The following is a 13,661-nucleotide window of genomic DNA, read 5'->3' as shown; positions in this document are numbered from 1 at the left end:
GCCTTACAGGGAAAAAAATTATCTTTGATCATCATGAAAGTCTTCATGAAGTTTTATCATAACAATCGATCAATATGGTCTAAACGGAGAGGGATACTTATGAAACAGAAGTGATCCCATTTTCCGACTGAATCACTCAAATAAAATTAGGCTGGCAGCATTCTTCGACAGTGTTAGAACAGGGATGGGTTTCAATAGTAAAACCACAAAATTACAGTAACAGATTCCTGTCTTCGAAATTCTCGTTCATATTAAATTATTTTAAATCATACTACTTGACATTATTGTACCAAATTATCAGAACATGTTCTTGCATAAAAAACTGCACGGAATTTTGCAAAAGAATGATGACCTCTTTTAAAAATCGTAAATCTGATAGGATGAATTTCACCATTGAAATGCCATTACCTTAAGCCGTTCAGCCGATGATGATTTTGAAGCTGAATCTGGAGAAACGAAATTTGCTCTCACAATGGTCGCAGTGACCCGGCGACCTTTCGGAGCCTCAATCCGCCATGTGCAATGATACAATCTGTCCGGTTTCAGTGGATAGTTCGGTGAAGAAACATTGCCAAATGGGACGGTGAGCGTCTGATCACAATCTGCGAGAAAATCATACTGCATGAAAAGGTACAACTGAACAGGTCATTATCAAAAAGACTTTAGCATTAAAAAATCGAAAATAAAGTTTTTTGTAATGCAGTATTACAATGGCATAGATGCGTCTTGTAGCAAAGTGGCATATAGACAGACTGATTTTTAGGGCCTGAAAAACATCGGAAAGTCCAGTCATGCTCAAAAAGACTCAAGTGCCAAAGTGCTATACATATATGATGATTGGATCCGACTTGAATCCCTCATGCTGTTATTTAGAATTTTTAAGAATGAGGGGGATACATGTTTGTTCTTTCAAGCCAAAGGTTTCCTGTTTTTGAGATTTTAGTGCCTAAATTTTTGCACTTATAATGTAAAGGATCACCAGTAATGTAATCAGCAGTCAGTAAGTCATCATCGTATTTTATATAAAGAAGGAGTAAATGAAAATTTTGTGTGCATTACGGCTGAAATACTAAATATTTGACTTTAAGTGGGGAAAATATGCTGAAATAATTCTGTTCATTCTCAAAAAGGCTCAAGTGTCAATTTGTTTGTTCCTTCTTTTTCCCTGCAAACTATAGGAGTATTTCTGTGACAACTATGATCCAATTTTAAACTGCAATATTCTCCCACATTCAATTTTCTGACCTCCGTAATTTAGAACAGGTCGATTGCAATAGTTTTCACTAATATTCTTGAATTCTCATTTTTGAGGCTTGAGTCTTTATGAGGATGAACAATTCAATTATGATTGACTTAACATGGTTAGGTTGTGATTGTGATGGTACACTAACTCTTAGCAAAAAACTTAAAAGTAAAACACCCGATACACAAAAATAGGATTTATAAACATGCAGTACTCTTTCTCTGTAATGAATCAGCAACGGACCAAACGATTTTCATTTAAAAGAAATTTTCGTCACATGAGCGTTACTGAAATTAAGGAAGGAAGTGGACCAAACAATTCCTTTCTTACAGAGAAATTTTTGCTGTAACGGGTCTTGTTAGAGAGAGAGAATGTATACCAGGTAATCACAACAAATTTTGATCTACAATTGCACATACTTGAAAACTTTGCTGTGTAATCCAAAACAAAACCAGCATGAAAAACATCCGAGTCGGGCCCATTTGAGTTACTTCCGGAGACAAAAGACACCAATACTCGGTTGGAAATTGATTCGAATGTTGGTGGGACATAATGGCGGCAAGCTCGAGCTAGTTCCGTTTCTGCACACACACAAAATAAAATAGATAAATTTTACAATAGGACAAAACCATGATAGTTTGTGTAAAAACTATCTAAAAATTTTTAAACAAGATCAATTTGATGGAAATTTAAGTAAAATTATGAAAATTTTACTGATTATGTTCACACTAGGTCACACTTACTTGAGCAAATGTTGCATCCAAGAAAAAGTAGTTGGTGTGTCAAGTTTTTTTATCTGAAGGTTCTAATTTCTTTTCTTTTTCTTCTTCTTCTATTTTAATTTAAGAAATTACTCATTTTAATCATTATGAAATTATAGAAAATAGAATGATTTTGTTTATTCCTCTTTTTTTTCTCGAGTTTTTGGTTTGATTAATAATTTTAGTTTCGACTTTACTTTCAGTTTATATACGTCTACAGATGCTCTTCTTCATTACAGTAATGTTTGGTCGGTGATTTAAGTGATATAGTAATGAATTCATTTAAGTTTAATGTAGTAAAATTGATATTATTTATAGTTAGTTGATTTTTATTTTTATTCTATTAAAATTTTAAGATAACTATGACTTAACTATTTTACTTTTTATTAGCAGTTTGTTACTTTCATCAAGTATTCGGGATTTTCCTGGCTCAAAGAATGTTTGATGGTACTTAGTTAAGACGAGTTGAATTTTTTGTTCTTTCTTTCTTCTCTTACTGAAAAGTAATTTTTTCAAAATTACAAGCTCTTCAGCCATAGTTATTTGCCAAAATTCAATGAAAATTATACATAAACTTAAGGCATTAAATGCAGAGGACAATAAAATTTCTAAAGTTCTACAGATGGATCGACAAATTTTGAAAGATCGAATGTCTCAGCTATAGGTAGTCAGTAGTTTCTGGTATCAAGTCAAAAAATTTAGAGGAATGGGTTCCAAATTAAAAAAGTTGCCATGTATTTGCAATCAAGGATGAATCTGAGATATTAGAGGATCTTTTAAAGGGTATTACGCTATTGATAAGGATGAGAGGAAAAGAATGGATCATTGATCAAAAAGCATTCTCAGAAAAAGTTTGAAGTTTTCTATGAAGACTTTTCTTCTCAAAAATCTGGAGGAAAAGAGAGCAAAACAACAACAAGTTTGTATTGTCCTGAATGCCACAAAGTTTGGGTTTTTCAGATAAGGTAAAATAAGAGACAAACAGGAAAAAAACAAAAACAATGAGCCTCGGCTTACAGGTTTTTGCAGTCAGATCCCACTCAAATAAAATTCTTGAGATTATTCTTTGAGGCAGACGTAACATCGAAACTTCTCATTTACGGCGAGCAGACACCCATCTTGGGAGGTTCATTTTGAAATTACTGTGTGTACACATTGACGCATCTTGAAGGGCAAGGGGGTGGGGGGCGGAGCAGTGATCATACCCCCTCTTTGCATCACGAGAGGGAAACAAAAGAAGGGAAGAAAAAATGTAAAAAACATTAGTGTGGAATGCTAACCACCACCCCCCCCCCCCTTTTCATTCCAAGCTGCTACGTCCGCCTCTGAGAGTACGTAAAATTCCTCCACTCAGTCAAAACTCAACATTGCGTAAGCAGTCACAACTCAGACGTCATTGAAGCCAAAAATAACAGGAAGAAAAGAAAAGCCATCATAAACTTAAAATATCTAGTTTTATTTTGTCAACAACTGGTCCCAGTTCCGCAGAAAAAAGCCATCTCTCTTAGCTTATTTCAGAAACGACATAATCTTCATCTGCCTACCCTTGCAAATGGGAGCTTATATACTGGTGTCCAGATACTTACTCTGTTTCCTTCTACTAAACTCGATCCAACTAATCTGCAATGCTACGGAAGGACGCCATATAGGCATTTCAATGGTGCCAAATTTTGTCCAATTAAATAATTAACTTTAAAAAGAGGTAAAAAAATTTTAGGCGAGTAGACAAGATTAAATTGCGAATTATTTTCTCTGGAAATTTCAAAGAAAAAAATTCACAAGACTCCCAGAACCCCCTGGTACCACTGGCTGTTTAAAGAAAATTAAAAACTTGTAAATAAATCAAATTCTTGAAGAACTGTTAGAATATCCAAGTTCTTGGAAACTCTTAAGGTTTTTTTAAAAAACGAGAATGCCACCTTGCAAAAATACAATTTTTTTATCACCGTATTTTAGTAAATGTTGACAAAAATTATACATGAATTTTACAAAAAATTTTAGTTTTTTATGTTGCATATCTTGTGGTTCATCTTGTGTTTAACATTAAAATGAAAGATTTTTAAAATTTGACAAAATTTTAATGCTAATTTTCCTGCATAGATTTTCTATACCGTAAATTTCACACAAATTTTACTGAAAGAAAGAACAAAAAGGTCTAACCTAAACTTGCACATAATAAAAATTCCTAAACAGTTTTGATTTTTTAAGTCCAAAATTAACAGTTAATGCTACCAGAGAAGTTATAAATATCTTTCCTTAAAATTTCCTAAAACTTGGATATTTCAAAGTTTTCTAAGAATTTTCGAAATTCACCAGTTCTTTAATTTTTTTTTAACAGCCAATGCTACCAGGATTGCAACTCAAATTGTCTAAAAAATTCGAAGAGAAATATTTACAAAATTTCCACCAAAAATAAATCCGTATTCAGTGAGAGGAAATTTGGCAACATTCGAAAATTGCAGTCACATGCCTGCCTGCCTCCCCCCACCCAGGTGAATTTTGAACTTCGCATCCTGTCCACACTCTACAAGCCCAATCACAAGATAAACAAAGTGAGTTAATAAAATCTCTGGGCAAACAGCAAAGACTGAGTGCGACACCTAGGAAGAGATAAGGGGAGGTGATCAATCATTGTGATCCTTGATGTGTTGAGATAAGCTCAGGAACTGCCACTGGCATAAGACCACATCACTGTGATCGGGGGCTTGCGTACGTGAGGATTTGGATAAACAAGTGAAATCAGGGTCAAAGAGATTTGAGGAATTACTTGGGAATTATAAAAGGAGAAGTTGTCTCTGAGTGTAGTAAAGTGGTGTTCGTTAGTCTTGACATTGCGTTTGCTGGAATATACGTCAAAATGAGGGTGAAGTAAGTTTAAGTCTCTTATTTATTCTTCAGTTAATGTACATTTCATTGATGCCATAGGAAAAGCGATGGGCTATTTAAAAAGTTTTCAAAAAACAAAAGGAGAGTATTGACACATTTGTAAATGCATCAAACTGTATGTTACGATAGAAAGTAATGCTAAAATTTGGGGGAGGCTAAAGGTAAAAGGCGTTAGGACATTAGTACTTTTACTATCAAAACGATAGTTATTTTTTTTCTTTCCTTTTTTGTTCACCTACAGAGGTATTGAACAGCTTCCGATTTTACAGCTCTTCTCTGTACACTTGAAAGGCCAGGGTGTCTGTAGACTTGAGAACGAAAAATTACTTTCTTTTTTAGATTGTCCATAATTAAAACGATATAAATTCCTTTTTCCTACATCAACAATCTACTAACAAACATTTGGACCTTCAGCTTTAGCGCGATGTATTCTCGATATTCTATCAATATTTCTCAAATTTTAACAATTTTCGTGGCTTATTCTGGGGAAATGAAAAGTTCAGATGGTGGATCAGCCATTAAGGAATGTTCAGGCCAAAAATCATCTTCTAAAATCTTAAAATAAAGTCAAAAGAACTGATGCTATTATGCAAGCAATTTCAATATATCGATATCAATGGTTGATTGTAAACAGTACTTTTGACTTTGCTTCAAGACTAAGGAAGATGATTTTCGGCTCGAACATTCCTCAATGATTTATCTATGACTGAACTTTCGATTTTCTCAAGATAATTAACCTAAAGGTTAAAATATGGAATATATCAATCGTACCCCATTGCACGAAAGCTAAAGATCAACCTTAAGGTAAACTTTTCTCAGGTGCTGGATGGATTTCGAAAGACTTTTTTTTGTTTTTTCTTGACCTACTTCTCTAACTACAAAAGTGAGGGTTTTTCCTGTTTATTCTTAAAAAAAGGCCTAATTTGCTATATTTTTTGCTTATTTTTATTTTCTTCAAAACTCATACAAATTTCAATTTTCAAAATTACAAAAATCCTCTCGTCTAGAGCTAGAAAAAAGTCCAAGGAATCAAACAAAAAAAGTTTTTGAAAATTCATCCGGTAGAACCTGAGAAAAGTGTACCTTTGCATCAGTAAATTTAATGTGATGAGGATAGGGATTAATGTCTCTCCTTAAATGTCATTGGCGGATCCAGCAAATTGGCAACATTGTCTTTTCACCATTTGAGCCAACGGAAATGTATCGTTTCGTGGAGGGGCCAGGTGCTCTGACACGAATCGATAATTTAGTATAGGTTTAAATGGAGGCAATCCAGCGTTGCTAAATTGCTGGATCCGTCTCTGTTAAATGTGTATAAAACCATCTCATTTATCCAGGCAAGCTGCCACACCTGAAAATGAACATTGATAATTGATTTAAGTGAATTGAAGACGGTGTTACCAACTTAAAAGAATCACCACTCCTACCACTCTTTAAACATCTTTAATTTCAGAAAATGAAGGGGAGGGGGGGGGGGCAATTCACATTGACTTGGAATACGGTATGAAAGGTTATAAAAAAAGGACGGAAGTGGCTGATAACTACCTTCTAAATGAAGAGGGAAGATTTATGGCAGGGAGAGAGGAGAGAGAGAAAAAGAGAGAGCAAAAGCAGAGAGGAAAGAAATAAATAAGAATGGTTCTATATGTATGAAGATTAAGTGGAGTGCGTACGTACACGAACAAACAAGTTGTTGATGTGTGTATAAATTTAATCAATCATAAACTGTCACAGAGAATATTTTTGGATTCCATAGCACTAGAGGTTGCTAAAAAATTTCCCTGATTAGTTTTGATGATCAGTTCTGATCAGTTTTCCCAGATGTTTGATTTGCAGGATGATTACAAAGAGTCAAATTAGATTAAAAAGAGTCAGAAGTAAACCGTCATTTGAAATCTGAGCATGCAACACTGATACGTCAAACAATTTTGAAAGGCGAAGAAAGGCGATTTTGCAATTTTTCCCTGGTGCTTTTGTCATTTTTCTTAACATTACCCGGACTTTAAAAATTTCCATCATTCCTCAGTTTTCCATAACTGTGACAACTTTGTTTAGTCTAGATCTAGCTTTATTGAATTTCAAATTTGATGATTTTAACACTCAGGAAAAATTGAACAAAAGGATCCAAATTTTTAAGGGAACTAGAGGTTGTCCTATTGATAGTAGTTGACCAAATTCTGTTTTTACTCTCACTTTGAATAATACTTAATTAACATAATTTAAAGCATTTACATGCTTTTTTCCTTATAAGTAGTAGCAAGGAACTTGAATTTGGTCAAACAATTGTAATGAATTTTGTATATTTCGTTGCAATCAACGAAAGAAAAAAGACGTAGAAAGGTTCCTTTCTGATGTTCTTCCTTTTTGGAATACTGACTATTAAAAATATTTTTGAACCACCTTCCTTGCATCCTCTGTTTTAAAGGCTTATCTCAGTTCCAGCAATATTTTTTAGGACTTTTCTTGTCAAATTAAGTGCTTTACAACGATATTATAAATAAATTATTTTAATTTTCAGCATATCTTTGATGCTCTTGGCATGCGTGCTGTTGGCGATCTTCTTCAGTGAGACAGTTGAGGCTAAAAAGTATGAGAAAGGAGGAAAAAGTGAAAAAGGAGAAAAAAATAAAGAAATAAAATATAAGGAAAAGGAGAAATACAACAAAAAGTGAGTATGAGCTTTAGTTAAATGAGAGGAGAAACTTCAATTACTAAAAGCGTAAAACGCATAGCTCAATTGAAACATTTAAAATTCTCCAATTATCTTTTATTTTTTCCAAGAGAAACTCATCAAACTGTTTCCCATGATTTTGGGTGCTTTTTTTTAGAATAAGTAAAGAAAATCCATAGAAAACTTCAATGATAACTATTGATTAGTTTTCTATTAAAAAGATAGGGCATGAGTGGAAATTTACTACGTTGCAATCTGAAATGCACATTTTTTTTTTTTTTTTTTTTTTTTTAATTTAGCCATTGAAATTTTGATGCACTTAGTTTCAAAAGGAAGAATTTCTATTTTGCCTAAGCAAAATTTGTGAGCCCCTTCCTCTTAACCTTGCATTTAAACTTTTTCCTTGCCTCTAAAGTTCATTACAAAGATAGCTTTAGTCTGTAGAGATGAAACCAGACATTAGGCCCATTTCTTGTTGGGCATAAAATTTATTTTGACGAATGACATGTTTTAAGTTTTTTGGGACGATTTACAAAAAAAAAACCAAAGAGACCAAAAGAAATACTTGAACGCGTTAGATCAAATCTTGAAAATTAGTTAAATCCTACAAACGCTCAAATTTTTAATTCTTATTTCTTCTATCTAATTTTTATATTTGATTTTTTAAAAATTCTGTGGGTTTTGATGTAGAATATAAAAATCCTATATAGTGAGCTTGAAAATATAAATATTACTATGATTATAGGCGAGCAACCGAAAAAATGTTGCAGAATTTTATATTTAGAGATCTTTAAAATCAAAATTTTCCAGTGTAAACACTCCATACCTAACAGGCAATTTTTCCAGCCATTGGCAGCAATAATATTGACAAAATCTTGATTGGTACTCTTAATTTTTGTACTTTCCTTTTTTTCCAGACATGATAAATCTTACGTCGAAGAAAAGAGCAAGAAATACCTGAAGGAAACCAACGAAGCCGGAAAAGTTGATCACGGCAAAGACGCTGGTAAGATCAAGGACCAAAAGTACAAGGAGAAGTCAAAAAAGGCAGACAAGAAATCAAAGTACGAAAAAGAAGTGAAACAGACATCAGAAAAGAAGCCAGAAAAGACGAAGGAGCCCAAAAAGGAAGAGATCAAAAAGGAGAACGTCAAAAAAGAAGAAGAGAAGCGGGAGAAAAGGTCGGTGCCTGAGGAACAACTTCTTGTAGTTGAGGAGGAGGAATTGCAGCCGAATGAGGGTGCGGCTGTAGTCGCAGAAGTAGTGGCCGAAGTCGAAAAAGAGGCCGCGAAAGAGGCCTCATGCGGAAGTAAAGTTGACGAGTTAACGGAAAAACTTGGGGAGCCAGTTAAAGTCGAGAAAGAAGTTATAGAAGAGGCCAAAGAGAAACTGTAAGCTTTAGGAGAGGGATTGTAAATAATTGTAAATGATGTACATACATTTGTAAAAAGTCTTTCTTCGTCACCAATTGAAGTAAAAAAAATTAGCTGCGTTTGAAAAATTCAGCCTTTAGAAGACCCAATAATTTTTACTTAAGTTTAAAATAAAAATATAGTAATGACTTCATTACATTTTTATCAAAATACAATTTGACATAAATTCCTGCACTTGCAATACCTGTGAATGAGTGTGATTCAGCATATGCTGAAAACACACTCTTTTTAAACGAGTAACTTCAATATTATGAGCCACAAATTAATGGAAATTAAAATAATTCGATTTTTTTTTTTTTTGGAACTTCCGGGCAATTTGGTTACAATATCTCAGAATATGAAATTATGATGTTGAAAAAATCGCCAAGAACAAAACCAAAGTTACTCTCCTGAACAAATTTTTATTATGCGACACCGAATAAAGTTTTAAAAGATTTTGTATCGTAAAATGTTCCTCTTCAGACTTAATTTATGAGATATAAAAATAAAAGAAATTTTTCTGCTCAAACTGGACGTAAAAATTTAATTTTTCCTGGTTACAGAAACAACTCTCAGATTTTCACTCCTTTGGTTACGAATAAATTTCATTAAATTTAATTTTGATAAGACAGTTCATTGAGAAAGCGACCTTAGTACATACTTGGAGGGATATTTGGACTAAATTTTGCGATTAGGAACTGGCTTCTTTTGGAAACAACATGCGTCCTATTAGCTTCTTTCTGCAGATAGGTGCTTTTACTGAGCACACAATAAGCCAGAGAAAGTAGTTTTTCATTCTAAAATGCAGCCCATTTTTCAAGACCAACTTTGGTCCAGTTGAGTAAAAAAACCGAATCTCTGGTTATCAATGGAAAACACTCCAGTGTCCTCCAGAAATAATTTTGGACAGTTATAAAATTTTCGTCCCGCAATACAGCAGATCAAAAGCATGGATAATTATTCCTTAAAACTCTACAATGCTAGTTTGATTTGCTGTCTTTGAGTAATTTTTTTACCAGAATGGTCATAAAACACTCCTTTGAGCAACTGTACCAATATTTCAATTTTGAATTTCTCAGTACTAAAGTCTCATCTGCCATGGATGGTCACACATTGAAAATAAATTGTGAGGAAAAGAGTGGAAAGATAATTTCCTACCACAGAAAATTGTCTACTGTATAGGTATGAAGATATAGGTTCATCTGAAAGACATGCCTCTGGTCGATGAAATGTTTTTGAGTGAAAAATGAGGTTAAGGAAACAACTGAAAAAAGTTTAATTTTATCACCGAGGAAAGATTGATTGTAAGAGGGTTTTTGGTCTTATAGCCTTGCGGAATTTTGATAATTGTTTTTCTCTTTCAAATTTCGGAAGGTCAGACGAGCCAAACTTTCGATTACAATACTCAGATAAAACTCAGACTAACTGTAGAGTGGAAATGCAAAATGACTTAAGTACCATGAAACTGTTTCAGAGTTATTCCGAGGAAACGGAAATAAATTTAACCGTAGACTAACCACACACTCTAATGACCCGCTTTCTAACCTTTAAAATTGAGGTAAGAGTTTTTCCATTTTCTTCAAACCCCCGAAAATTTTTCCTTCAACATTCAGTTTCAAATGACGTTTGGCGGAGTCAAAGATTTTAGTTTCCAGAAAAAATTATAACTTAAAGGGGGAAAAAATATGCACAGTCTGTTATTTGGAGAGGAAATTTACTCTGAATAATTGAATACAGATGCCTAGAAACGAAAATGGTGAGATAAAAATCATACTCTATAATATAAAATCATAAGAGTAACGTGGAACACATAACGCCTGAGGATCGGCCTGTGAAGCGGTTAAAGACATAGACCACTAATGAAAAACAAGATTGCAAAATTAATTTTAACTAAATACTTTTAATGATTTTAATTAGTAATGAAGTTACCTGATACGAGAGATTAAATGAGATTGATGTTAGAAGATTTCTTAAAAAAAAAAAAGTCCGAAAAACTGTTTTATCTGATTTTTGTCATTATTTGAATCAATTTTTTACAGTAGAGGTATGAAATGTCGTGAGATTTTCCCAATTTTTCAGGAATGCGGACGATTTTTCCTAAAGCCATTTTGCATTTCCATTCAGCCCAGCGGACTCAACAGCCACACAATCAATCCTGAACCAACCATTTTTTAAAAGCTTGACTCCATTGTTTCAAATCTTTTTAAAGTTATATTTATTTTTTCACTGAAATAAATTTTTCATCTTTGATAGATTTCTCTAGCATATTTTAGATTTGAGCGTCTGAGCAGAACAGAAACCTGATTGTGACATGAATCCTCAATTAGACCTACATTGAGGGGAAGAGGCTCAAAGTAAGTCTATGAATAGGAAAAAGTATTTGAGATAGCTCCAACATAGAACATAATCTACTTACGGTGGTAGGTGACAGGGTTGACATTGTAAACGACGATAAGATCATGACCGCCACTAGTACAAGACGAGTTAACCTTGCCATCGTAAGCGGGGCCGTCCCCATGGAAGAGGTTAACTGATGAGAAGTTGAACTGGAAGTAGCTCTCTGGACCGGTTATGAGTGTTGTGTTGCAAACCTGGTTCGATGGGTAGCTGTTTGGAAAACCAGGTGATGTCACTTTCCCTTTTCCATAGAATAGTCGGTAAGTTCCACCGCAAGAGGCTGGAGAAAAAAACGTACTCTTAAATTGAAAGCAGAAAAAATAATTGTGTGAGGGCCAGGGACTAGTTTGGAAACTACAAGACTCAATTGTAACCGTATATCAATGGTGAAACTGCAGGAACATGTATCTTGTTATAAGTGTATCAAAATCCACGCTCCAGTTCAATTTTATAAAAGGAGAGTCAACAAACGCTATAGCTTAAAATTGTAACAGAATATTCTTCACACACAGAAGAAAAATCAAGAAATGACATTGAGTGTTTTTCAACCAGAAAAATAACTTATAAAGAAAGTCTGCAACATTCGTTGAGATACACATTCCTGAAGTTTCATGGTTGCTATGAGAAAAGGAAGTTTAGTATACAAAATCTTAAAACTGAAAAAATGTTACCATTACACAGAATGATAATTTTTTCACCATTCAGGCGCAAGACACCAGGCTTTGAAACCAAAGCTGCATAGTAAAAGTTAGGATCTCACAATTGAAAATGATCGTTTTGGCAGAAAGAGATGAAAAGCTTTGCATCTCATGTACAAAGCTAGGAGTAGTTAGAAACAATACAAACAACTTATTGCCTTTGATTACGAAGAAATAAACAAATCAGCTCTCAACTTATTCTCTGGAGTCCAAGAGGAAATTTCCTGTCAAAATTCAAACTTAGATTCCTCCTCGCAACTTCACAAAAATACCTATCCTGAGGTTTTTCTGCCCGCAAAGGACTAAGTTCTTTTTCCTAGAGGACAGTCACATTAAAAAAATATAATTTAACTATGGACACATTGCCTAACGATGACAAGTATGCTCATGGCCGCTCTGAGACAGGTAAGGAATGACGAGATACTTCATCATGAGACCTTACGGAAATGTTTTCATTAGTTCAATTATTCTTTGAAAGCACACTTTTGTAGCACATTCAATGGTGAAACTGCAAAAATGTGCATCTCGGTTGCAGTGTTTCAAAATATCCGCTCCTTTTTAATTTCTTAAAAGCAGACTGAGCCAACATCATGGCTTGAAATTTTCACAGAATATTCTTCACATAGAGAAGAAAAATCACCAAAGTTTTCAAGAAATGAAGTTAAAAGGTTTTTCGTGCATAAAAAATAAAATGTGACAGGAACTCTGCAATGCCACAAACCGATACACGCATTTCTGTAGTTTCACCATCGACTTGTAATACATCTTGTAATCTACACTTGTAATAATAGTAACAAGACTAGCTGGACACATTTCCATACGGTATTTTTTCCCGTCTGATCAGTACTTTGGCATTATTATACACTATAATTAATCTAATCTCATTTTTTTCTGCATTATGACAGTTGAAAGTAAGGAAAGTAAAAGCTGTATAAAAGCTGCTTTTTAAGTTTTCTGACAGAGTGTAATTTGCATGGTATCTTAATTCTTAGCATGTTCAGGTGAGTTATAGGACTGGTCAAAAGTATCCAAACAAAGTTTTGAATTTTAGTCAAATTAAACACTAAAGCTAGGCACGAAAGGTAAAAAATTAATCTTAAGGCGATGTGTTAAAAAATAGTACCTACAGCAGACTATAAGTAACAATGCCTATTTTAAGGATTAAGAAAATTACAAACCAAAGTTTCTTTGAATGTAAAACTTCTAGGATGCATTGACTTCAAAAATACTGAGCGAAAAATCGAGTTATATGAAAAACGGATTGAGTAAATCAGAAATATAAAGATTCTCTGCGCTCTTTTAGTGAGTCTTACCTAGATCAATAGTGGCAAGAAAGCCATTTTTGGGATTTTTCACATCTGTGAAATACTTCACGAGCATTTGGTTTCCGGTTGAGAATAAGGAGTTGGGCACATTCTGGTCGCAAAATCTGCCGAGGACCCTCGAGACTTCAGTCAGACCATCTCGGATCTCGATGTAATCATCTTTACAACTGTAAAACCAAGATACGAGATAAAAATTCATAGTTCAGAAAATCATGAAATCAGCCAAAATCTCAAGAAAATAAGTCATACAAGGTTTATTTGGGTACAT

The 13,661-nt window shown here is 33.9% G+C and overlaps 2 protein-coding genes across 7 annotated transcripts in view; one reads left to right on the top strand and one right to left on the bottom strand.

Annotated features, from left to right (window-relative positions):
• The window catches only part of LOC109038238 (cubilin), a 76,849-nt gene that overhangs the window by 27,368 nt on the left and 35,820 nt on the right, over nt 1-13,661 (bottom strand). The window contains exons 29-32 of the mRNA XM_072304547.1: nt 13,382-13,560; nt 11,390-11,650; nt 1,663-1,824; nt 409-602 (exon numbers count right to left, since the gene is read on the bottom strand). Of these exons, the coding sequence (XP_072160648.1) occupies nt 409-602; nt 1,663-1,824; nt 11,390-11,650; nt 13,382-13,560 (796 nt within the window). The remainder of the gene's footprint in view (nt 1-408; nt 603-1,662; nt 1,825-11,389; nt 11,651-13,381; nt 13,561-13,661) is intronic.
• LOC109038239 (uncharacterized) lies at nt 4,652-11,227 on the top strand. Of its 6 annotated transcripts, none has more exons than XR_002009558.2 (5): nt 4,652-4,872; nt 7,409-7,558; nt 8,479-8,742; nt 10,448-10,531; nt 11,053-11,227. XR_002009558.2 is itself a non-coding variant. In XM_019053231.2 (5 exons), the coding sequence occupies exons 1-4, from the start codon at nt 4,862-4,864 to the stop codon at nt 10,487-10,489; spliced, it is 567 nt and encodes a 188-aa protein (XP_018908776.2). In that variant the 5' UTR covers nt 4,652-4,861; the 3' UTR covers nt 10,490-10,531; nt 11,053-11,227. The 6 variants fall into 6 exon arrangements, 4 of the variants coding, with proteins under 4 accessions (XP_018908776.2, XP_018908777.2, XP_072160649.1 ...); XR_002009559.2 differs by having other exon boundaries at nt 11,013-11,227; XM_019053231.2 differs by having other exon boundaries at nt 10,348-10,531.

This window comes from Bemisia tabaci, chromosome 9, assembly GCF_918797505.1.
Source record: "Bemisia tabaci chromosome 9, PGI_BMITA_v3".
Classification (NCBI taxonomy): Eukaryota; Metazoa; Arthropoda; class Insecta; order Hemiptera; family Aleyrodidae; genus Bemisia; species Bemisia tabaci.
This window is presented reverse-complemented; position numbering and strand designations above follow the sequence as displayed.

Coding starts and splice junctions, on each gene's coding strand:
- LOC109038239 (XM_019053230.2), top strand. Junction 7,559..8,478: donor AAGGAGAAATACAACAAAAA/GTGAGTATGAGC, acceptor CTTTTTTTCCAG/ACATGATAAATCTTACGTCG.